Consider the following 23,797-nt stretch of genomic DNA (forward strand, 5'->3'; position numbering starts at 1 on the left):
AGTGATGAACTCTGGAGAGTTTAAATTACAAAGAACTTTCACTTTCTAAGTTAACTATTGCTAGAATGTTTTAATTTTTAATAAGAATATTTCAATTATTTTTGTAATTAGGAAAAAAAATCCTTTTTTTTTTTTTTTTTTTTTTTTGAGACAGAGTTTTGCCCTTGTTGCCCAGGCTAGAGTGCAGTGGCATGATTTTGGCTCACTGCAACCTCTGCCTCCCACATTCAAGCGATTCTTATGCCTCAGCCAGCAGCCGAGATTACAGGCACCCACCACCACGCTTGGCTGATTTTTGTATTTTTAGTAGAGACAGGGTTTCACCATGTTGGCCAGGCTGGTCTCAAAGTCCTGACCTCAGGTGATCCTCCCACCTAGGCCTCCCAAAGTGCTGGGATTACAGGCGTGAGCCACAGCGCCCAGCCAAAAAATCCTTTTAAATAGGAGAAGCCCACTGGATCAATCTGTAGGTACCAAAAGAAATGCTAATAAAAATGTTCATTAAAATGCTAGCTTTGTGTCCCAAAAAAGCAAGCATTTTGGGGACAAATGGGGATACTGAAATAGGGACTAAATATTACATGATATTAGAGAATTATTGTTGACTTTCTTAGATATAATAATGGTATTCTGGACATCTAGGAAAATGTCCTTAACTTTAGGTGATACATGTTAAAATATTTATGTGTAAAGCAGAGTCATGATGTCTGCAACTTCATTTAAAATGATTCAGCCAGGCCGGGCGTGGTGGCTCATACCTGTAATCCCAGCACTTTGGGAGGCTGAGGTGGGCGGATCACAAGGTCAGGGGTTTGAGACCAGCCTGGTCAACACGGTGAAACCCCGTCTCTACTAAAAATACAAAAATTAGCCAGGTGTTGTGCCACATGCCTGTAGTCCCAGCTACTCCAGAGACTAAGGCAGGAGAATGGCTTGAACCTAGGAGGCGGAGGTTGCAATTGCACTCTAGCCTAGGCAACAGAGCAAGACTCTGTCTCAAAAAAATAAAAAATAAAATAAAATAAAATGATTCAGCCAAAATAACAACAACACACAGAAAGAAATTTAAGTGCAAACCAAGTATGGTAAAATGTTAATGAGTATATAGGTAAATCACTTCATAATTATTTTCAACTTCTGTATACTAGAATTTTTTCACTACAAAAAATGGAGGAAAAAATGCTAGCTCAGTGTCACCATGAAATCAAAGGCTTACTTCCAGGCAATCCTAAAACTGGGACATATTCCACTTATATCAGGTTCCTAGAGCAGTCAAATTTATAGAGGCAGAAAGCAGAATGGTGGCTGCCAGGCCTTGGGGCAAGAGGAGAATGGGGTATTAGTGTTTAATGGGTACAGAGTTTCCATTTTGTAAGATGAAAAAGTTCTGAGGCCAGGTGCAGTGGCTCACACCTGTAATCCCAGTACTTTGGGAGGCCAAGGTGGGCAGATCACTTGAGCCCAGGAGTTCAAGACCAGCCTCGGCAACATGGCGAAACCCCATATCTACAAAAAATACACACACACAAAAAATATTATCCAGGTATAATGGTGCGCACCTGCAGTCCCAGCTACTCAGGAGCCTGAGGTGGGAGAATCACCTGAGCCCAGGAAGTCGAGGCTTCAGTGAGCTGAAATCACACTACTGCATTCCAGCCTGGGTGACAGACTGAGACCCTGCCTTCAAAAAAAAGAAAAAGAAAAAGTTCTAGAGATGGATGGTGATGATAGTTTTGTTTTGTTTTGTTTTTGAGATGGAGTCTTACTCTGTCATGCAAGCTGGGGTGCAGTGGCGCGATCTCAACTCTCTGCAACCTCCACCTCCCAGGTTCAAGCAATTCTCCTGTATCAGCCTCTCGAGTAGCTGGGATTACAGGTGCATGCCACCACGGCTGGCTAATTTTTGTATTTTTAGTACAGACAAGGTTTCACCATGTTGGCCAGGCTGGTCTTGAACTCCTGGCCTCAAGTGATCCTCCCTCCTTGGCCTCCCAAAGGGCTGGGATTACAGGCATGAGCCACCGCACCCAGCCAGTGATGATGGTTGTACAAAAATATGGAAGTAGGTAATGCAACTAAATAGTACATTTAAATATGGTTAAGATGGTAAATTTTGTTATATATACTTTACCACAATAAAAACAAACATAAAAATTGTGAACATTCACATAAATCCTGTATAAAGAAAAATGCTAAGTAGGGGAAAAAAAAAACAAAACTAAGATATATACTGGATAGAATTTGCTGTGTCTCCTCCCAACCCCTTCTCACTCCTAGGACAACTACTCCACCACTCTACCACCAAGTAAAAGGCCATAGCAAAATCATAAACAGAGGAAAAACAGGAAATCACACAACAAAACCTCAAACTTTTCCAACACTCAATCCTCTCCCACTTCCACTCTTGCATTTCTAGGATGGGTACTGACACTTCTATTTTAAGTGTTCAAGAACAGAGTCCCTCTGAATCTCACCTCTTCCTACTGTACTGTGTACGACAGTCCTCTAATTCTCACCACGAGCTGATGCTTTCAGTTCCTGTCCTCAAAAGGGAATTCCCTGAAGCGTGCTAATCCCTCCACTTCCCACACATAAGAGTCTGCATCTACTTACCAAGATTTGCTAAGAAGATTTGCTAGTTTTCAAAGAGACCAATTTTTTTCCTGTTCTATTTTTGAGTACTCCCCTCCAGCTTCAGGTTTTCCCAACACCACCTAATTGCCATCTAGCAGTGAGACATCACTGTTTTCCAGCAATGAAGACCATGTACACAAAGCCCCAATAGTTCATCTTCTCAAAGCTTCAAAATATTAATGTTGCTCTTTGATGCTAGCTGCCTGCCACACCTTCGACTTCCTGAGCCTCCAAAATAGCTATGGCTTACCTTTGGTGTCCTGCATGACAATTGAGCTATACTTTAAAAAGGTTATCAGTAGATTACTGGTCTGTACATCTGCATCCAGTGGGAGTTCCACAGAACTTATAACTGGAATAGAACAGATAAAATGCACTTAGCCTGCAACGTATTCCATCTAACACTTCTACCCACATAGCCAATTTGCCAGCAGGCAAAAAAATCACTAAATAAGCTTTTTCCACAACAGAGGGAGGACCAAGTGCTCATCATAAAACTTTTATCTACTCTTCCTAAGCCTATAGAGCCCCCTTCCTATTCCCCAAATTAAGCCCAGTGACCTGCTCTCCTATCTAGGGCCAGTCTCCAAGAACAGTGCTTTTTCTCCCAACATCCTGGGAAGGGTACGTTGATTCCACCTCCTGCCCCAAGTATCCCCAAAGAGTTTAAGGCCCCTCTTAAAGGCACTTTGATTTCTACCTGAAGGAAAGATCTGTATTGAATATAAATGAGTTTTACTTTGATGGGTCTCCTGCTTAAAATCAGTGAAGATTCCTTCCTAACAAGGAGAAGTCTTGCTGAATTTTGAGAACAAGTCTTCAGGCTGGACGTACCCATGATAGAGAGGGGAAAATGTTCAGGTAGAACTATATTCAAATTCTACCACTATTAAGTGGCAGACTTCCCTTCCCCCCTTAAGGGAAATGAAAGTAATAGTAGACTGAAAACAGATGAACAGGCCAAGCGCAGTGGCTCACGCCTGTAATCCCAGCACTTTGGGAGCCCGAGCTGGGCACATCACCTAAGGTCAGGAGTTCGAGGTCAGCCTGGCCAACATGGTGAAACCCCATCTCTACTAAAAATACAAAAATTAGCTGGGCGTGGTGGCCGGTGCCTATAATCCCACCTACTAGGAAAGCTGAGGCAGGAGAATTACTTGAAACCGGGAGGCGGCGGTTGTAGTGAGCCGAGATGGCGCCACTGCACTCCAGCCTGGGTGACACAGCGAGACTCTGTCACAAATAAATAAATTAATTAATTAATAAAAACAGATGAACATTACTGATTGGAACAGCCTGGGAACTGAGTTTTACATACCTAGCTGATGTTTCTAAGAGAAATCCTCCACCCAGTTCTCCGAGCCACAGTCCCAATGAACAATGACAGATAATTGGTCTCTAATGACCAGGGCTGACCCATACAGAACACAGTCTTTTCTTTTTTTTTGAGACAGAGTCTCGCTCTGTTGCCCAGGCTGGAGTGCAGTGGTGTCATCTCAGCTCACTGCAACCTCCGCCTCCTGGGTTCAAGCAATTCTCCTGCCTCAGCCTCCCAAATAGCTTGGATCACAGGCACCCACCACCATGCCCAGCTAATTTTTGTATTTTAGTAGAAACAGGGTTTCACCATGTTGGCCAGGCTGGTCTTGAACTCCTGACCTCAAGCAATCCACCCACCTCGGGCCTCCCAAAGTGTTGGGATTAAGGCATGAGCCACTGTGCCCAGCCCAGAACACAGTCTTAATGTAGGCTTCCCAAAATTCTAAGACTTTAAATTAGACTCAGACCTCTTGTTAAGTGCTTTTACACTGCCTAAGACACAATATATAAGTAAAAGGAGTCTTATAATGGCCCAGAAAAGCTAGAGAATCTATGGCTTTCTGCTACATTTTCAGCCATGAAGACTCAGTTGACTTTGGGATATTACTCACAATATGTATTCATAACCATAACAGATCCCTCTGGAGTTATTACGATATATGCCGAGAACGTTTATTAACAGTGAGAAACATTTGCATTTTATGAACCCATAATAAACAGCAAGCACAACAAAAAGCCTTATGAAAAGAAATCAGCATGCCCAACCCCTGGCTATTTTCCCAGTTAGGCCTCCAAGAGCTAATATAAGACAAATATATTTTTATGTTGAAATACTAAAAGGTTTTAATTCATGTTATGGGTTAATGACCCAAGACTGTCATTTCAAACCACAGCCTGTTTTGAAGCTCAGAACCCATAATCACCCCTTTGTCCAATACAAGGAGGCACCTAACTGGTAAGTGGGGCTGTTTTCCTGCTCATACACAGCAATAACTGGAAGGCTATCTTATATAATATGTAGAAATATAGAAGTATATGTATTTTTAGTTTACCAGAAAGTCCTCTCATGCCAAGGCTGAGTTGTCAAATGTCAAGTCTGAGCTGAGAACAAATGTTATAGCTAAACTGCCGGCTTTTAAAAATATGGCTCTGGTGACATACCTTTAAATGTAAGTGGGCTACTGAACACCACTATAATTAAGATCTAAAAATTAAAAACAAGGTTGTAATACTTAGGAACCCTACAGAGGGAAATGAGTTAGGAGACAGGGAAAAGAACAAATAGAACAGAGACAGAATAAAATCCCTCACAAATTAAAATCTTCTTCCTAAGGAAGAGTCATTCCTTGATCTTTGGCTTCATAATTCTTCCCAGCAGCTTTTGTCAAGGGAGACAGTCATTTGAAAGTGGGCTGACTTGATCTTCCCACTAGAAAAAATAAAAGCTCACTGGTTGTAGGTAAGTAAGCACAAATCCTACCATTGCATAATCAAGTGTGTGGGTGGAAGTGTTCACAATGAACAGTTTGAAAGGCAGTTCTCTGAAGCATCCAAACCCCAACATCACATGGAACTCATACATATATATATATATATATATATATATATATATATATATGGCTTTTGATATCCATGGTAACCGGGCAGGCTTCATTCTTAAAGAGAAAGTACAGTATTTCCACTGGGTTATTCCGTGGCCTGAATAAACAGAGGCAAGTAGGCAATCCTTACTACTTGCTCCTTCTCAGTAAGATATTTTGGGGCTGGGCATGGTGGCTCATGGGTGTAATCCCAGTACTTTGGGAGCCCGAGGCAGGCAGATCACCTGAGGTCAGGAGTTCAAGACCAGCCTGGCCAATATGGTGAAACCCCGTCTCTACTAAAAATACAAAAATTGGTCAGGCGTGGTGGCTCACGCCTGTAATCCCAGCACTTTGGGAGGCCAAGGCAGGCGGATCACAAGGTCAGGAGATCGAGATCATCCTGGCTAACACTGTGAAACCCCATCTCTACTAAAAATACAAAAAATTAGCCGGGCGTGGTGGCACACACCTGTAGTCCCAGGGAGGCTGCAGCAGGATAATCACTTGAACCTGGGAGGTGGAGGTTGCGGTGAGCTGAGATCGCGCCACTGCACTCCAGCCTGGGCGACAGAGCAAGACTCTGTCTCAAAAACAAATAAATAAATAAAAATAAAAATACAAAAATTAGCCAGGCGTTGTGTTACATGCCTGTAATCTCAGCTACTCAGAAGGCTGAGGCATGAGAATCGCTTGAATCTGGGAGGCAGAGGTTGCAGTGAGCCGAGATCACACTACCACACTCTAGCCTAAATGACAGCGAGACTCTGTCTCAAAAAAAAAAAAAAAAAAAAAAAAAAAGATATTTTGGAATTTGGCTTTCAATTCTAAACAGATCCAATTTGCTACCATACATATGACTAACAATGGCACCTCCCTGTCATAGTTCTGTACTGTTTATACTGCCTGGAAATGTTACTGCCACAGGTGGTATATGAAAACTTAAAGGAGAGAAAGAATAAAGAAGGTCATTTCACGTACAAACAGTGGGGAGGCAAAAAGAAAGTATCAGAGTTGGATTGTCTGTACTTCTTTACCCAAAACAAGGTCAATCTTTGAGCTACAACATCAAATATTAACATAGATTGTTTTTAGGTTACAATATTCCACCAAACACACTCAGCCTATAATAGACCTCAAAGTTTTTGGCAAAAATTCATAATTTCTTTTCTGTTGCCTTTTTCTTAGGTTCCAGCTGTAAGATTTATGAAGGGGAAATTTTCACCGTTGTTGTATTGAGGGAGAGAAATCTTACATATCCACCAAACTCCCAATAATAATACACTCAAAGCCTGTCATTTCCAACTGGGAGTGGCTGATAGACACGTAACAGTGAGTGAGTGCCAGGTTCACATTCTCATTCATTTATTCAACAAATATTTATTAAGCAAGTACCATGCCGGGCACTATGCTAAGCATATAGTAGTAAACAAAATAGACAAGATCCTGCTTACATGTTTGGGTTCTCAGTCTCTACTCTCACTAATCTTAGGCAAACTGCTTCATTTCTCTGGCCTTAATTCCCTCATTGATCAAATGGTAACATCAGATAACATTACTATTTTACATTCATTTCACTGCTTTATAATCACAAGGTGACATTTTTCACAAAATCTCTCATCTGAGCCTCACAAGGACTCTGAGAGTGTGACAGGATAGGCATTACTGACCTTTCAGGTCTAGGATTCCATGCCTCTACAACTACTTCTTGAGGAGGAAAAGCTAGAGTTATGTAAGCTTCTTTTACAGAGAAAATCACTGGACTGTCTTTTTCCAAAGTTTTCTTTGGAAATTTAGGAGGCCTGAAGGATAGTACTACAGACAAATTTAGTGGGAAAAATTAACCACTACGTAGGTTCTTTGTTGAACACAGCTATGCTCACTCTGAGAGATCTAAGATCATATTAACCAAGAAAAGCAAAGTGGTGGTGGGCTCACCATCAGAGGAAGGCGGTGTGGTCCCAAGTGGTGTGACTGGGGTTGTAGGAGCAGGACTGACAGGGGTCGTCACCAAGCCCATTTCTGGATGGCTCTGAAAAAGATACACAGATGTGTAAGAAAACAGAAAATCCAGTTCTCCCTGAGTATCAAGTGCCTAATACCAATAAGGACTGGTATTCTGGACCTTATAATTTTTTTTTTGAGACAGCATCTTGCTATGTTGTCCAAGCTGGTCTCGAAATCCTAGGCTCAAGCACTCTCCTGCCTCAGCCTCCTGAATAGGTAGGACTACAGATGCATGCCACTGTGCCCCTAGTCTCATAATTAGAAAGCTCACTGAGGCTGGGCACAGTGGATCACACCCATAATCCCAGCACTTTGGGAGGCCGAGGCAGGCAGATCACGAGGTCAGGAGATCGAGATCATCCTGGCCAACACGGTGAAACCCCGTCTCTACTAAAATACAAAAAATTAGCCGGGCATGGTGGTGCATGCCTGTAGTCCCAACTACTCGGAAGGCTGAGGCAGGAGAATCACTTGAACCCAGGAGGCAGAGGTTGCAGTGAGGTGATATCACGCCACTGCACTCCAGCCTGGTGACAGAGCAAGACTCTATCTCAAAAAAAAAACAAAAACAAAAACAAAAAAAAGAAAAGAAAAAAAGCTCACTGAGAAGGGACTACTTCTGTATTTCGTTCTCATGGGTACTTGATTACAGCTGATGCTTGCTAATCTCTAATAAGCTCTGTGTGCTAATTTATCTCAAGCAACTAGGTTCCCATTACATAAGTTTTTCTGTAGCACCACAGAAATTAAAAAAAAAAAAAAACTGGGGTCAACAAATATACAGGATTATTCTACAAGCAAGCAGAGAACATTTGCAATCCCATCCGGACCTGGGATCTCATCAGATCAACCTAAAACACATCAATAGGCTGTTCTGATAACCACATAATTGACTAGCAGATGTAGATGAGTCAAGGGGATACCAGGTACTATATAAAAAGGGCTATTCAGCCAGGTGCGGTGCTTCACACCAGTAATCCCAGCACTTTTGGGAGGCCGAGGCAGGTGGACCACGAGGTCAGGAGATCAAGACCATCCTGGCTAACACGGTGAAACTCTGTCTCTACTAAAAATACTAAATAAAAAATTAGCCAGGTGTGGTGGCAGGCACCTGTAGTCCCAGCTACTCGGGAGGCTGAGGCAGGAGAATGGCGTGAACTTGGGAGGCGGAGCTTGCAGTGAGCAGAGATCGTGCCACTGCACTCCAGCCTGGGTGACAGAGCGAAACTCCGTCTCCAAAAAAAAAAAAAGAAAAGCAAAAGAGCTATTGAGATGGCAGCCTTCCTGTTCCACAACAAACAAAAGTGTGTGTGCCTTCATTGGGAGGCAAAGACATAGTGAGACACCCAGTAGGGACCAAAACAGATGACTCTTCTGTCCCTAACCTTTCTTAGCCATCCCTCCCACATCAGCTCTTGAGAATTAAGCTGAGGGACAGCTGTTTTTAACTTCCCTTTTCTTCCCTAACAGCTTTACCAGCACTTTACCTTCTTCACCTCTTCCTTTAAAATCAGTTATAGGATTTGGAGAGCAGATAAGAAACCGAGTGAAAATAATAACTAAAGTCTCTATGCTATCAGTCATGAAAACTCTTAAGTGTTCTATGAAGCAGATCTCAAACCAGCACAATGCTTTTTAAGCATGACCTTATTTTTGTGTTAAAATTCAAATCAATAGATTCCATATACATCTACCCTAAACTTTCCCTTAAAATAACCCTACATACATATTTTAAACAGTCTGGCTTTAAGATAAAAACACTTTATCAATTTTTTAAAATGGCTTTCATGGACAGCTCTTGAGTTCTCGGTCTACTTTAGTCCTCTTCTATGCCAATTACTGTGGCTATCCCTCAGAAATGTGACCCATCGCTCAGTATTCTCGGGGTATTTTTGTGGGTTTTTTTAATTTTGTTTTATTTTGTTTATTTATTTTTTTTTTTGAGACAGAGTCTCACTCTGTCACCCAGGCTGGAGTGCAATGGCGCGATTTCAGTTCACTGCAAGCTCCGCCTCCCGGGTTCACGCCATTCTCCTGCCTCAGCCTCCCAAGTAGCTGGGACTACAGGCGCCCGCCACCACACCCAGCTGTTTTTTTGTTTGTTTTTTTTTTTTGTATTTTTAGTAGAGACAGGGTTTCACCCTGTTAGCCAGGATGGTCTTGATCTCCTGACCTTGAGATCCGCCCACCTCAGCCTCCCAAAGTGCTGGGATTACAGGCGTGAGCCACAGCGCAGGGCCCAGAGCTCAGTATTCTATGACTTCCTTTCAATGTATGTAAACCACGTTATCTGTTAACAGCTAACCTTAACCTGGTCAGGATATTTTTTACTTTTTTCCTCTGGAAATTGGTGAGATAATAAGATGAGTGGCTCGGCCTATTTTATCTCCAGTTGTAATTCCACAGCGGTGTGGAAAGCAGAAAGCCCAATATAAAAATCCACATAGCGGATAATACCAGGGATTTCTAGTGAGCAAAATGAAGTCATGACAACTCATTTGGGTTAACAGGATCAATAAACTGGCCAAAAAATCTAACTTTGCACGTTATTAGACCCATTTCAGCACCGATGGAAACATACATATTTGAGGACAGCAGGAAACAAAGGCAACTGATTCGACTCCTTGTTACTACCACTTACCAATGCAAAGCAGGGTTTAAACGAGTACAGCCAGATAGGCTTTTCAATGGAATTAATTGGTATGAAATTTAGGGAGAAAAAAACACTGGGATTTTTAATGTAACCAACCTGAGCTAATACTGTGATGAAGTTGCGATTTAAATGAACAGCTTCATAAAGTGCCAGAAGAATGGCCTCATTGGTTCTAAAGAAAAAGAGAACAAATTGGAGCGGCTTTTATAGTGGGGGGAGTTAAAACAGTGTAACCATGAAGATAAGATTGGATTGCACCCCAGCGCCTCATTATCAATTCCTTTGCATTTCTAAAGTTCCCCTTTACTCGCCATTTGGGCGTATACAAAAGTGTATAGGCAGGAGTCAGGGCCTTCACTTTAATTCCTTAGGACCAGTTCTCATCTACTTCATTACCTTCCCTCTGTTTTTCCACCTCAACCCAGTTAAGTCCTCAACTGGCTCAGACACCCATCCTTCTTTTGTTTCATTGCAGAGATAGTCTGGCAACAGTTGTTCAGCTTATTGTCGCTCAATACATATGAAAAGCAGAAATTTCTAAGGGTCCATTAATGTTCAAAACCCATGAAACATTTGGAAATCACCAAGAAAGTATGATTCTGTAAAAGATTAACAAGAGGTAACACTGCACACTCTCATATCCAGCAGGACAGCCCACACTAAAGTCCAAGTCACTGCACAAGAATGTCAGGCACTTACTGTACTGAGATTTTCTCATGGGCATCTGCTATGAACATGCTGCCCACCTGTGGAAGAAAAGGGGAATTGCAAACTTATAGCAGGAGGATATGAGAGGAGCTTTATTCCTAGGAAGCCTTTTATCAGTGAAGAAAACAAGCTGCTTCCAGCTGGGGAGAACTTGGAACTCTGGGCCATAAGTCACACACACCAAAACCAGCCCACTTTGAAAATCTTAAAAGACTAATAAGTAATAAATGAAATAATAAAATAAATGAAATAATGAGAATCCTACTAAATCATCTTGCCTAGTAAATCATCTTGCCTACTAAATCATCTAGCCTTAAAGAAAAAGCCTAGTACTTTTGTCCAACTCTCCTTTTCAGTGTGTAAGTCTAGTCACTCTGACAGTTAACCTACACATCTTCACCACTCTGTATGTTTCCTAGAAGTTGCTTATTTGAAGTCAGAAACTAACTTAGGAAAAACTTCACAGGAAGCAGGCTGACCTCAACCAACATAAAGCTATCTTTGGGAACAATATTCGGGTTTCAGACCAAAGCTGTCTATATGAGATGCACTCTCCATTTTCCAGATAACAAAATCTTTAGTTTGTGTCCTAGTCAGAGCAAGTGAATAAGTAAATGGAGTAGGCTGCCTCTAATGTGTATGATATCAGAAGCACTAAGATGCCTACCCCCACTAAAAAATACCTCTTCCACCTCCTTAATTATGCTTGAAACTATACACAAACCTACGCTGCTAGAGCTTCATATGTTTGGTACAAAACTTTCTGAAAACTTAACTGAAAGGTAGAGATATCTGGGAGCAGTATAATTTTATCTAATTCATTTAATCAAACACCAGTACAAAACTCACACTTCTCTAGCCCCTGAGAGACTTCACTCATTTACATTTTGGAGTTAAAGAGTTTATCAGGCCCCTTCCTGAGAACAGGCTGAGAAGGCAGAAGGAACAATTTGTAAGCAGTGGGGGAAAAAAAATTGCAGAAGTGGAGGAGGAGAGGGGGCAACTGCTTCTTGCAATTAACCAAAAAATTGTCTTGCCCTAGAGCTGATTACTTCGATAATAATGCCCAGAAGACAGACCTTCTGAATCTGCCTAGATTCTAGAATCTCCTAGATTTATCTCTTCAAAATCAGTCCCAGATTATCTGGTACCAAATGCCAAGAAACCTTGCCCTGGAGTCTTGCAAACTGGACCAATAACTTCCGTAAAATTCAGACCTCTAAGCCCAAACCCTAAGCTATTAGAAGAGTGGCTCAGATCTACTGCACAATCGCTCAACCCTAGCACCAGCTATGAGGATCAAACAGCCATGGCAGACAGCAAAGGAGCATTCAGGAGAGCACTCAGATCCAAACCCTACTATATTGTGTTCCACAAGGTCAGTGCCTAAACGGAGCCAACTCTTTAGGAAGCAAATTCTGGCTTAATGTGTACCTTTTCTTTAGCCTTTAAATAAATAATTAATTAATTAATTAATGTGGAAAAACTAAGTACCAGAGAAACCAAAGCTCTCCTTTCCCCATCTCACTTGGTTTTGAATCTCACTAAAGGTACATCAAAAGTGGGGATTAAAAAAAAGAAAGAAAGAAACTCACTAAAGGAAATACACTCCCCAAGAAAATCTGCTCTGAGCAGCCTCTCTCTTGTCATCATGGCTTCACTTCAAATATCTGAACTTCGGAGCCCGATTTGTCCACCCCTGCAGACCACACTGTTTGTTTTTTTCAGGAGAAAAAAAAAAAAAAAAAAAAAAAAGCAGGACTTACCATATTTGTTAAAGCAGAGAAAAAACCACTTTGGTGTTCTTCTTCCTTGTCTTTATACTGCCTAAACAAAAAGAACTAAATTCAACTTTAGGATTATTTATCAATTATGTCTTTGTCCTTGACATTTGGGGTAATCAGGGCGGAGCACTCTTAAAATTCTCTGACTCCAGAAAACTAAAGCATTATGACAATCAAGCATCATGACAATCCCTGCAAGCTAAGAGGGACCTGTCTGCTCTTGAGGTAGTGTGTACCAAAATGCCTGGCTACTTTGGGAGAGACTTAGACTTAGAAAGCAGGCTGCAAAAGTGCCCTAACATATAGCTGATCCAGTTACTTCTCAAACAATCTATTACTTGAAAAGTGTGACAGTAAAATTACTTTAGGGCTACAACACTGAAAATCTTGTTTCTTTTTAAAGGAGGAGGAAGGAAATCAGTAAACTAAACTCTCTGCAGAGATAGGACAAATTTGAAGTTCTGATACCCAGTTGTGTGTGAGAAAAGTCTAGAGAGGAGCATGAAAGATCCTGCCTGGCCCTTGCCAGAATTAGGGATACTTCTGGTTTCCATTCACTAATGTCAGATCCTTCCAGCAAAAGGGAAAGCAAGCATCAATGAAGGCAGCCCCCAGGAGAAACAGGGACTCTGGGAAGTTGAAGTTCATTCCCAATAAATAAGAAACACCTGTCAAACTAGGGCTACCTAATATACTTTCTCCTTTTATATATTTTTTAAGATAACAAAAAAGCAGTCTCCACAACCTTTTTTACATGGAAAATACTTGTATGATACACTGGACTAAATGGAAGTGCCCACTTGTGGCTGGAAGACTAGTTAAAATGCTCTGTAATAAAATACCAAAAGTTGCAAAGGAATGTGCCTAACTGCCTAAAGAGACACTAATCTGGTGGCTACTTTTCCCCTGGTGTTAAAAACAATCCCTGCTAAGGCCATCAAGCAAAGCTAGAGCAAATACATCTGCCAGAGGCTGTACCTCTGAATACTCTTAGACTAGGTAAGGGAATTTGACCCAAGAACTCTAACAAAACTCTAACAACCAATTCAAATGAAAATCAGACCCCCTTCCATTCTGGAAAGGTGGACTTACCTGTTGTACTCAGATAAAGCCTGAGCAATTACAAGTCCCATTCCCTAGAAGGGAAAAGATAGCACAGGTGAAATAAGACAGCAGCCTTTGGGGGTTGGTGATGATGCTAGAACAAGGTCAGAAAGAACACTAATTAGCCCAAGAAGTCCTGCCTGAAAGTTGGCGACAGGGACAGAAATTCTGAGAGGCACTGTCAAAGCATCAAAAGGAAGTTCTTTGGGAAGACTTTTCGTATCTAATTATCTTAATGTTCCCAGGTACAATTAAAATGGATTATCAAGCGGTGAAACAGACAAGCCCAGATTGTTCACAATTTCACTGGGATCATTTTCACTTTGAAAGAGAAGATCCAGTTAGAATCTTCAAACAAAAAGCCCTCAAATGTCTCCAAAACAGCCACAGCAAGGTTGACAATGAGTCCATGCTAAATGAAGGTGCACATAGATAAGCCACTTTCTTTAAAGCCACACGATTGTAAAGGCAAGCAGCATTCAATAAATGTTAAAGTGACTTATCAACTTTCCCCAGAACCTGTGATGCATAACACAAAAATCAATTAAGGCCACAGCATGAATCACGTGTGCATTTTTTCCATAAAGGAAATTGGAAAGAAGGAATAGGGTAGGACGGAAAGGGAATAAAGCAAGACACCTGGTCATCTTCTTCCTCCCTATATTCAGAGATCAGATGTTATTTCCCAAACTTTCAAGGATACATATAGTAGATATAGATCATCCCTATGTTTCAGTTTCACCAAGTCAGGCTATAAATACTATCTGGCTAGTTCTAAAAGAAGGAATCTCCCATCATTTAGTCATCTAAGCTTTCTTATTCTTGAATGTGTATTTATTGACATCGTAGGATAATCAACTTCAGCACACTATAACATGAAACATAACCACTTCATCATGATTAGCAAGCAAATGTCCCCTCAAATCTTCCTTCCATGATAATAAGTCAGAAGACAGTAAAACGGTAGCACTGACGCACTAAAAAGAAATAATAATTCCCTCTCTATAACCGGATGAAATTGACAGAATAGCTCTCTGCTCTCTGTTCTAAATGTATTTTCCACTGAAAGTAATACCATTGAATGCAAATAAGTAAGACAATACACAAGGATCCAGATACTCACATTGAGTGTGGCCTCATCATCCACAATAGACAGCTTCACAATATAAGGATTCACAGACTGTTAAATAAGAGAAGAGACTCCAGGTAAGTCTGACCTAGTTAAGAAAGCCCGTTAGCTATCTTTAAAGTGTTAACAAAAATGCTTCTATAAGGCCCTCTCTCTACAGTGATGCTCCTGATACACAGTCCCAATCCATATTGCCTGCTGACTCCTCCCATTTCCAGTTAATTTCTCAGTGTGTCTGGGCATTCATCAAGTGTACATACAAATACACATACACACCTCAGTTCTGTTCTACCATTAGGCTGAATCAGTGCAGGCCCTATGTCCACCACTTCTACAATCTTTCCCTCTTACTTGCATCTAAAAAGTAAGTGAATGCTCCACAACACTCACTTTGTCCTACCCTACCAATAATTTACTAAGTCCATACAGATAGCTGTCTTTTGGGGAACATAAAAGCTTCTTGCCATAAGGCACACATTTATAAGTTGCTAACTTACATTTTCATCCCAAAGGCTTCCTAACCATTTCACAAACCATATGCAAGGACTGATTCACCCACCCGTAAAGCAAAGCCACCTTGGGTTGGAAAGTGGCAGCTGCTTAACAGCCAGAGAGGTCATTTATGGAGATCTGATACCCAAATAACACTGCAGGGAGAACTGAAAAAAAGGATGTAATTACCCAAACAACAATCTGGTCAGGACACTGGGATTTAATGATTGTCCCATCACTTAGAGCACTGGAAGAGTTCTTGGGTTTTTCCAGACCCAATCTCAGTTGGGCAGCATTAAGAAAATGGTCATATATTTAAACTCATAAAACAATTGGATCATCTCCTACAAGGGGGATGAGAACCAATGACCTTTCCTTACACCAATGGGATGTGAGGAAAAATTTCATATAGATCAGGCACCAATTCTAATCCAAGAAAGGCAAGGAACAATAGTTCTCAGACTAGCAGTTTCTACAGCTACCAAAAAAACTCATAACTGAGAAACTTGAAAACTCAACTGAAAGGCTCATACCCCACACAAACCTATTTAACCAAGCTTCTGAGGGCATCTTTCGCATGTCAATTGGGAACAGAGAAAGAGACAGCTTTGCTTTCTTAACAGCCCAAATGTTTATAAGGTTTAATGCAACACAGCTTAAGGTGTAAAACCCACTCCATTTGTCACTTGATCTGACAGAAGGAAGGCTCTCAACACTTCTTCCTATAACCAACAGTCAAATTCTGCTGATTCTACAGACCTCAAGGAAGCTCCTATGCAAGTGGGTCCTCGGAAAAGAAAATCAAGCAAAATCGGCTGACTTAGATATGCTGCCATGACAAGAGTAACACTAGAAAGAGCAGACCACTATTTCTTGGCATAATTTTTGAAGGTTCTAGTCACCCACAAGTAGACTGTTTAAGGTTTTGGGATTTTTTTTTTTTTTTTGAGACGGAGTTTTGCTCTTGTTGCCCAGGCTGGAGTGCAATGGCATGATCTCGGCTCACCACAACCTCCACCTCCCAGGTTCAAGCGATTCTCCTGCCTCAGCCTCCTGAGTAGCTGGGATTACAGGCATGTGCCACCACACCCAGCTAATTTTATATTTTTAGTAGAGACAGGGTTTCTCCATGTTGGTCAGGCTGGTCTCAAACTCCTGACCTATCAGCCTGCCTCGGTCTCCCAAAGTGCTGGGATTACAGGCATGAGCCACTGCACCCAGCCTGTTTTAGGTTTTAATTGGGGTCATCTGATTTCCAAGCAAACGTTTGCATTCTAGTTCTTCTGCTTATTAATTGTGACGAATTAGGCACACAAAGCTAAGTTTCTATTTCTTCATCTGTAAAACGAGGATACAGATTGAGTATCTCATCTAAAATGCCTTCGGGCTGGGCACGGTGGCTCATGCCTGTAATCCTAACACTTTGGGAGGCCAAGGTGGGAGGATCACTTGAGCCCAGGAGTTCAAGACCAGCTTGGGCAACATGGCAAAACCTATCTCTACAAAAAATTTAAAAAGTTAGCCGGGCATAGTGGCACACGCCTGTAGTCCCAGCTACTCGGAAGGATGAAGTGTGAGGATCACTTGAGTCCAGGAGGTCAAGGCTGCAGTGAGCTGTGATCACGTCCTTGCACTCCAGCCTGGGTAACAAAGTGAGACCCTGTCTCGATCAATCAATCAAACAAACATTTGGGATAGAACTACTTAGGATTTTGGATTTTTTTTTAACATTTTGGAATATGTGCATTATACTTACCTGTTAAGCATCCTTAATCCAAAAATCTGAAATGCTCCAATGAGCATTTCCTTTGAGTGTCATGTTGGTATTCAAAAAGTTTCAGATTTGGGGGCATTTTGAATTTCAGATTTTCAGATTAGAAATGGTCAACCTGTATTTTTTCTCCTGGGGTTGCTATAAGGCTTAAATGAAGTAAGACACATCAAATCCTTAGCACAATAGCTGGTACATGCTAAAGGCTTAATAATTGGTACAGGTAGCTGTGTGTTTTCCTCTTTTACATTATTATCACATTCAAAGGAAAGCTCTTTAGGAAAAAGGGCAGTGTGGGGAGAAAAGGAACAACTTAATTAGACATAATAAACAATATGGTAATTTCTGAGAAATGTCATGCTCTAGGAAACAGTTGGGATCTGAGTCACTTCATCTCAGGAGACTTGGCCAGCCCAGAAAGTCAGGATCTTATGTTGTAAAAATTTCTATTTTACCAGAGGCTGATTATTTAAACTATACCACTGTTGTACTGGTCACTTTTTAAAACTGGAGGAAATCTACTTTCATCCATAAGACAGAATTACAAAATCTGTGAGTCTTCACAGTATCACTCTACTAGGGTCCTGCCTTTATTTGATTGCAGGTACACAACGTTTTCCATTGCTCTTCCCTAGACCTTTTTTGGGGGCTCTTTTGTCTTTTTGGATGAAATGATTAAAATGGAACACATTACTTGAAGTGAGGAAGAACTACACATTTACTACATGGTATCTTTTCTATCACTTTTATTGCTTAAGTCCAACAACTTCTTCACTTTCTCTGTGCTTAGTTGGGTACCCAGCCTCTCTGTGCCTCGGTACCTTTCTGGAAAGGTTGCAACTTACCCCATCGGTCATGAGATTGATTGTACTGATGGCTAGAATGCTATTCTCCCCAGCACACTGTCTCATGCTAGTTTGCACAGAATTTCACCAGCTTTGGTTTTGCTGTGTTCATCTGGAATTCTTCACGTTCCTGTCAAAAACTTTCCTACTCCATGATCACCAGGCTTCCTTAATGGTTTCCGGTGAATGATTTACATCAAAAGCTGCAAAGCCCAGATAAATTAGGCCCACCAGCTCGCCCTTGCCCACTATATTAATTCTTCTGGGAGCTTCTGAAAGACTAGAGATGCATACTTCATTCCAGAAATATGATTCTCTCCAGTTCCTTGGCCATGTCCAATATTTCAGACTGACATTTCAGAGAGCCCTACTGAGCTGAGCCAGGATTCAGATCACAATCAGTGAAGCCAAGCCATTGCCTCAGAGTGGACTGCATCCAGTATAATGTTCCAAAAATATTCATTACTGATGATAGTGTGTTCCTATCACATATAACCCTCACCTCTCTTTAAATATCCTCAGCATTTTTCCACAGCTATTTTTCTTGCTGTTGTAATGAGGCCCCAGAGGCTATTACACATGACAGAGATCAAAATGGCTACCATGCCAGCCCCTCCAGATCATCAGTAAAATAGGTGTTGGGAATAAATTTCATATTTATTGGGAGCTCTACCCACCATTCATCAGTTCCTCCAAGACAATGAAAACAATCAGATCCTGGAATTTATAACACATTCACATTGCTCTGCATATTCTAGTCCTTCTTTAAGTATTCCTTTCTGACAGCCTCCCCTTCTTCCATATCTCTTCTTATAAGAATAAGCTCCAGATTTTGTGTTACCCATCACTTTCAACCCGGCCAAATAAAGCCTAACTAGGAATCATATCAAAAATCACTAGGTGAAGATCCAGAGGCTCAAAATAGAAAATTCTCTCTCCAGCTGGCCCAGTTCTCACAGTACTGCTATTTATTAAGTGAAGAAAGTCAGGTTGCCTCAGTGCAGCTCCTGACTTTTGGGTTCAGTAATGTACTCCTAGTTACCAGGACTCAGTGCCAAACGCTTCCTACTCTTCAAAAGCAATCTCCAATGAAGCCCCCGGTCTTCCTTGAGTGGTCCCCTTCCTTTTCTGTGTATTCTGCCTTTTGAAGAGAATCAAATATATGTGCCAACCCAAGTATAAATCTCTGGGTTCTGCTCTTCATCTCAAAAACCTATAAATCTGCACCTTGATTAATTCAGGGGCAAAAAGAACTCCAGAACTCATATGAATAAGGCACTGTCTTCAATTTTTCATTAAATCAGAAGGAGTTTCTAGGCCAACAGTGATACTTACATAAGCAGATTGCATAAGGAGATGTGATATACAGTGATGTGCTGCATAAGGACATTTTGGTCCATAATGGACTGCATATACTACGGTGGTCCCATGAGATTATAATGGAACTGAAAAATCCCTATAACCTAGTGACATTTTAGCCATTATAACACAGTGCAACGCATTCACTACTCACATATTTGTGGTGATAATGGTGTAAAGAAACATACTGTGCTGCCAGTCATATAAAAGTGTAGCACATACAATTATTAGCCGGGCACGGTGGCTCACTCCTGTAATCCCAGCACTTTGGGAGGCTGAAGTGGGCAGATCACTTGAGGTCAGGAGTTCGAGACCAGCCTAAACAATATGGTGAACTCCATCTCTATCAAAAATACAAAAAAATTAGCTGGGCATGGTGGCGCATGCCTGTAGTCCCAGCTGCTCCGGAGGCTGAGGCAGGAGGATCATTAGAGCCTGGGAAACAGAGGTTGCAGTGAGCCAACATCATGCCATTGCACTCCATCCTGGACAACGGAGTGAGACTCCATCTCAAAAAAAAAGTATAACACATACAATCATGTATAGTACCTACTACTTGATAATGACAATAAACGACTATGTTACTGGTTTATGTATTTACTATACTATACTTTTTTTTTTCTTTTAAGATGGAATTTTGCTCTTTCACTCGGGCTGGAGCGTAGTGGTGCGATCTCAGCTCACTGCAACCTCCACCTCTTGGGTTCAAGCAACTCTCGTGCATCAGCCTCCCAAGTAGTTGGGATTACAGGTGCACACCACCATGCCCAGCTAATTTTTGTATTTTTAGTAGAGATCAGGTTTTGCCGTGTTGGCCAGGCTGGTCTCAAACTCCTGACCTCATGTGATCCACCCGCCTCAGCCTCCCAAAGTGCTGGGATTACAGGCATAAGCCACCACACCCAGCCTATACTATACTTTTTATTGTTATTTTCTAGTGTACTCCTTCTACTTATTTTAAAAAAAAAGTTAACTGTAAAACAGCTGAAGGCGGGTCCTTGAGCAGGTATTCCAGAGGAAGGCATTATTATCATAGAAGATAACAGCTTCATGTGTGTTATTTCCCTAAAGATCTTCCAAATGTGGACGTGAAAGACAGTGATATTGATCATCTGGACCCTGTATAGGCCTATGCTAATTTGTGTGTGTGTGTCTCAGTTTTTAACTAAAAAGTTTTAAAAACTGTTTAACTAAAAAAAGCTGGGCCGGGCATGGTGGCTCACGCCTGTAATCCCAGCACTTTGGGGGGCCGAGGCGGGCGGATCACAAGGTCAGGAGATCGACACCATGCTGGCTAACACGGTGAAACCCCGTCTCTACTAAAAATACAAAAAAATTAGCCGGGCGTGGTGGCGGGTGCTTGTAATCCCAGCTACTCCGGAGGCTGAGGCAGGAGAATGGCGTGAACCCAGGAGGCAGAGCTTGCAATGAGCCGAGATCACGCCACTGCACTCCAGCACTCCAGCCTGGGAGACAGAGTGAGACTCTGTCTCAAAAAAAAAAAAAAAAAAAGCTTATAGAATAAAGATATATTTCTTTTATTCTTTAGGAGGCCGAGGCAGGTGGATCACATGAGGTCAGGAGTTTGAGACCAGCCCGGTCTCAAACATGTCAAACATGTCATCTCAAACATGACAAAATATAGTACAATGTGTTTGTGTTTCAAGCTAAATGTTATTACAAAAGAGTTAAAAAGCTTTAAAAAATGTTTAAAGTTTATAAAGTAAAACAGTTACAGTAAGTTAATTTACTATTGAAGAAAGAAAAAATTTAATAAATTTAACGTAGCCTAAGTATACAATGTTTATGAAGTCGATAGTTGGCCAGGCACGGTAGCTCACACCTGTAATCCCAGAACTTTGGGAGGCCAAGGCAGGCAGATCACTTGAGGTCAGTTCAAGACCAGCCTGGCCAACATGGTAAAACCCTGTCTCTACTAAAAATACAAAAATTAGCCGAGCATGGCCGGGCACGGTGGCTCACACCTATAATCCAAGCACTTTGGGAGGCCGAGGCGGGTGGATCACGAGGTCAGGAGATCGAGACCATCCTGGCCATCCTGGCTAACATGGTGAAACCCCATCTCTACCAAAAATACAAAAAAATTAGCCGGGCGTGGTGGCGGGTGCCTGTAGTCCCAGCTACTTGGGAGGCTGAGGCAGGAGAATGGCATGAACCCGGGAGGCGGAGCTTGCAGTGAGCCGAGATCGCACAACTGCATTCCAGCCTGAGCGACAGAGCGAGACTCTATCTCAGAATAAAACAACAACAACAAAAAAATTAGCTGAGTATTGTGGCCGGTGCCTGTAATCCCAGCTATTCAGGAGGCTAAGGCAGGACAATCACTTGAACCTGGGAGGCAGAGAGTGCAGTGAGATCGCACCATTGCACTACAGCCTGGGCAACAGACTAAGACTCTGTCTCAAAAAAAAAAAAAAGTCTATAGTAGTATACAGTAATGTCCTAGGCCTTCACATTCACTCACCACTCACTCAGACTCACCCAGAGCAATTTCCAGTCCTGTAAGCTCCATTCGTAGTAAGTGCCCTATTCAGGTGTATGATTTTTTACAGTTTTTTTCATGTTTCATGAAGATCAACAACTATTTTATATCTTTTACACCATACCTTTTCTAGGTTTAGGTTTTGTGTGTGTGTTTGTTTTTGAGACAGGATCTGGCTTTGTCACCCAGGCTGGAGTGCAGGGGCGTGATCTTAGCTCACTGTAACCTCCACTTCCCGGGCTCAAGCCACTCTCCCACCTCAGCCTCCTGAGTAGCTGAGACTTCAGGCATGTGCCACCATGCTGGGCTAATTTTTGTATTTTTAAAAATATAGATGGAGTTTTGCCATGTTGGCCAGGCTGGTCTCGAACTCCTGGGCTCAAGCAATCCACTAGCCTTAGCCTCCCAAAGTGCTGGGATTACAGGCGTAAGCTACCGTCCCCAGCCTTAGATTTTTTTTTTTTTTTTTTAAAGACAGGGTCTCACTATGTCACCCAGACTGGAGTGCAGTGGTGTAATCATGGCTCACTGTAGCCTCAAACTCCTGGGCTCAAGCAATCCTCCTGCTTCAGCCTCTCAAGTAGCTGAGACTACAGATGCATATCACCACAACCAGCTAATTTTTTTTTTTTTTTTTTTTTTTTGAGACGGAGTCTTGCTCTGTCACCCAGGCTGGAATGCAGCGGCGCAATCTCCGCTCACTGCAAGCTCCGCCTCCTGGGTTCACGCCATTCTCCTGCTTCAGCCTCCCGAGTAGCTGGGACTACAGGCGCCCGCCACTACGCCCGGCTAATTTTTGTATTTTTAGTAGAGACAGGGTTTCACTGTGTTAGCTAGGATGGTCTCGATCTCCTGACCTCGTGATCCGCCCGCCTCAGCCTCCCAAAGTGCTGGGATTACAGGCATGAGCCATCGTGCCCAGCCAACCAGTTAATTTTTAAATTTTTTTTTGTGGAGACAGTGTCTTACTATTTGAGTAAGACTGGTCTCAAATTCCTGGCCTCAAGCGATCCTCCCATCTCAGCCTCCCAAAGCACTAGGATTATAGGTGTGACTCACCATGCCCAGCCTAGATATGCTTAAATACATAAATAATTACTATTGTGTTATAATTGCCTACAGTATTCAATATGGTCACACGCTATCCAGGTTTGCAGCCTAGGAGAAATAGGCTATACCATGTAGCCTAGGTATGTAGTAGGCTATACCATCTAAATTTGTATAAAGATGCTCTCTCATGTTCACATGACAACAAAACTGCCTAATGACACATTTCTCAGAATGTATCCTTGTTAAGTGACACATGACTACAAAAAAATCAAATCTTTCTAAACAGATGAACTAGGTCAGTGGTTCTCAATCCTGGGCTAATCATCATACTCAATAGGGGAACTTAAAAAAAAAAACAACTAAAAAATACAAAAAATTAGCTGGGCGTGGTGGTGGGCGCCTGTAGTCCCAGCTACTCGGGAGGCTGAGGCAAAAGAATGGCGTGAACCCAGGAGGCGGAGCTTGCAGTGAGCCAAGATCGCACCACTGCACTCCAGCCCAGGCGACAGAGCAAGACTCCGTCTTAAAAAAAAAAAAAAAAATTCCCAGGTTCCTGTTCTCCCCACCCCCAAAAGACTGATTTACTGTGTCCAGGATAAGATCCAGAATTTTTTTCTTTTTTTCTTTTTTTTTTGAGATGGAGTCTCACTCTGTCGCCCAGGCTGGAGTGCAGTTATGCAATCTGGGCTCACTGCAAGCTCCGCCTCCCGGGTTCATGCCATTCTCCTCCCTCAGCCTCCTGAGTAGCTGGGACCACAGGCGCACACTGCCACACCCAGCTAATTTTTTGTATTTTTAGTAGAGACGGGGTTTCACTGTGTTAGCCAGGATGGTCTTGATCTCCTGACCTCATGATCC

The 23,797-nt window shown here is 42.0% G+C and overlaps 1 protein-coding gene across 1 annotated transcript in view; it reads right to left on the minus strand.

The window, feature by feature from the left end:
• Positions 1-23,797, minus strand: part of ARMH3 (armadillo like helical domain containing 3) — a gene marked incomplete at its 5' end in the record, with an annotated part of 185,268 nt that overhangs the window by 160,544 nt on the left and 927 nt on the right. The window contains 6 exon segments of the mRNA NM_001159813.1: positions 7,473-7,566; positions 10,291-10,366; positions 10,894-10,940; positions 12,669-12,729; positions 13,779-13,822; positions 14,914-14,970. Of these exon segments, the coding sequence (NP_001153285.1) occupies positions 7,473-7,566; positions 10,291-10,366; positions 10,894-10,940; positions 12,669-12,729; positions 13,779-13,822; positions 14,914-14,970 (379 nt within the window).

Source organism: Pongo abelii, chromosome 8 (genome assembly GCF_028885655.2).
Source record: "Pongo abelii isolate AG06213 chromosome 8, NHGRI_mPonAbe1-v2.0_pri, whole genome shotgun sequence".
NCBI classification, from domain to species: domain Eukaryota; kingdom Metazoa; phylum Chordata; class Mammalia; order Primates; family Hominidae; genus Pongo; species Pongo abelii.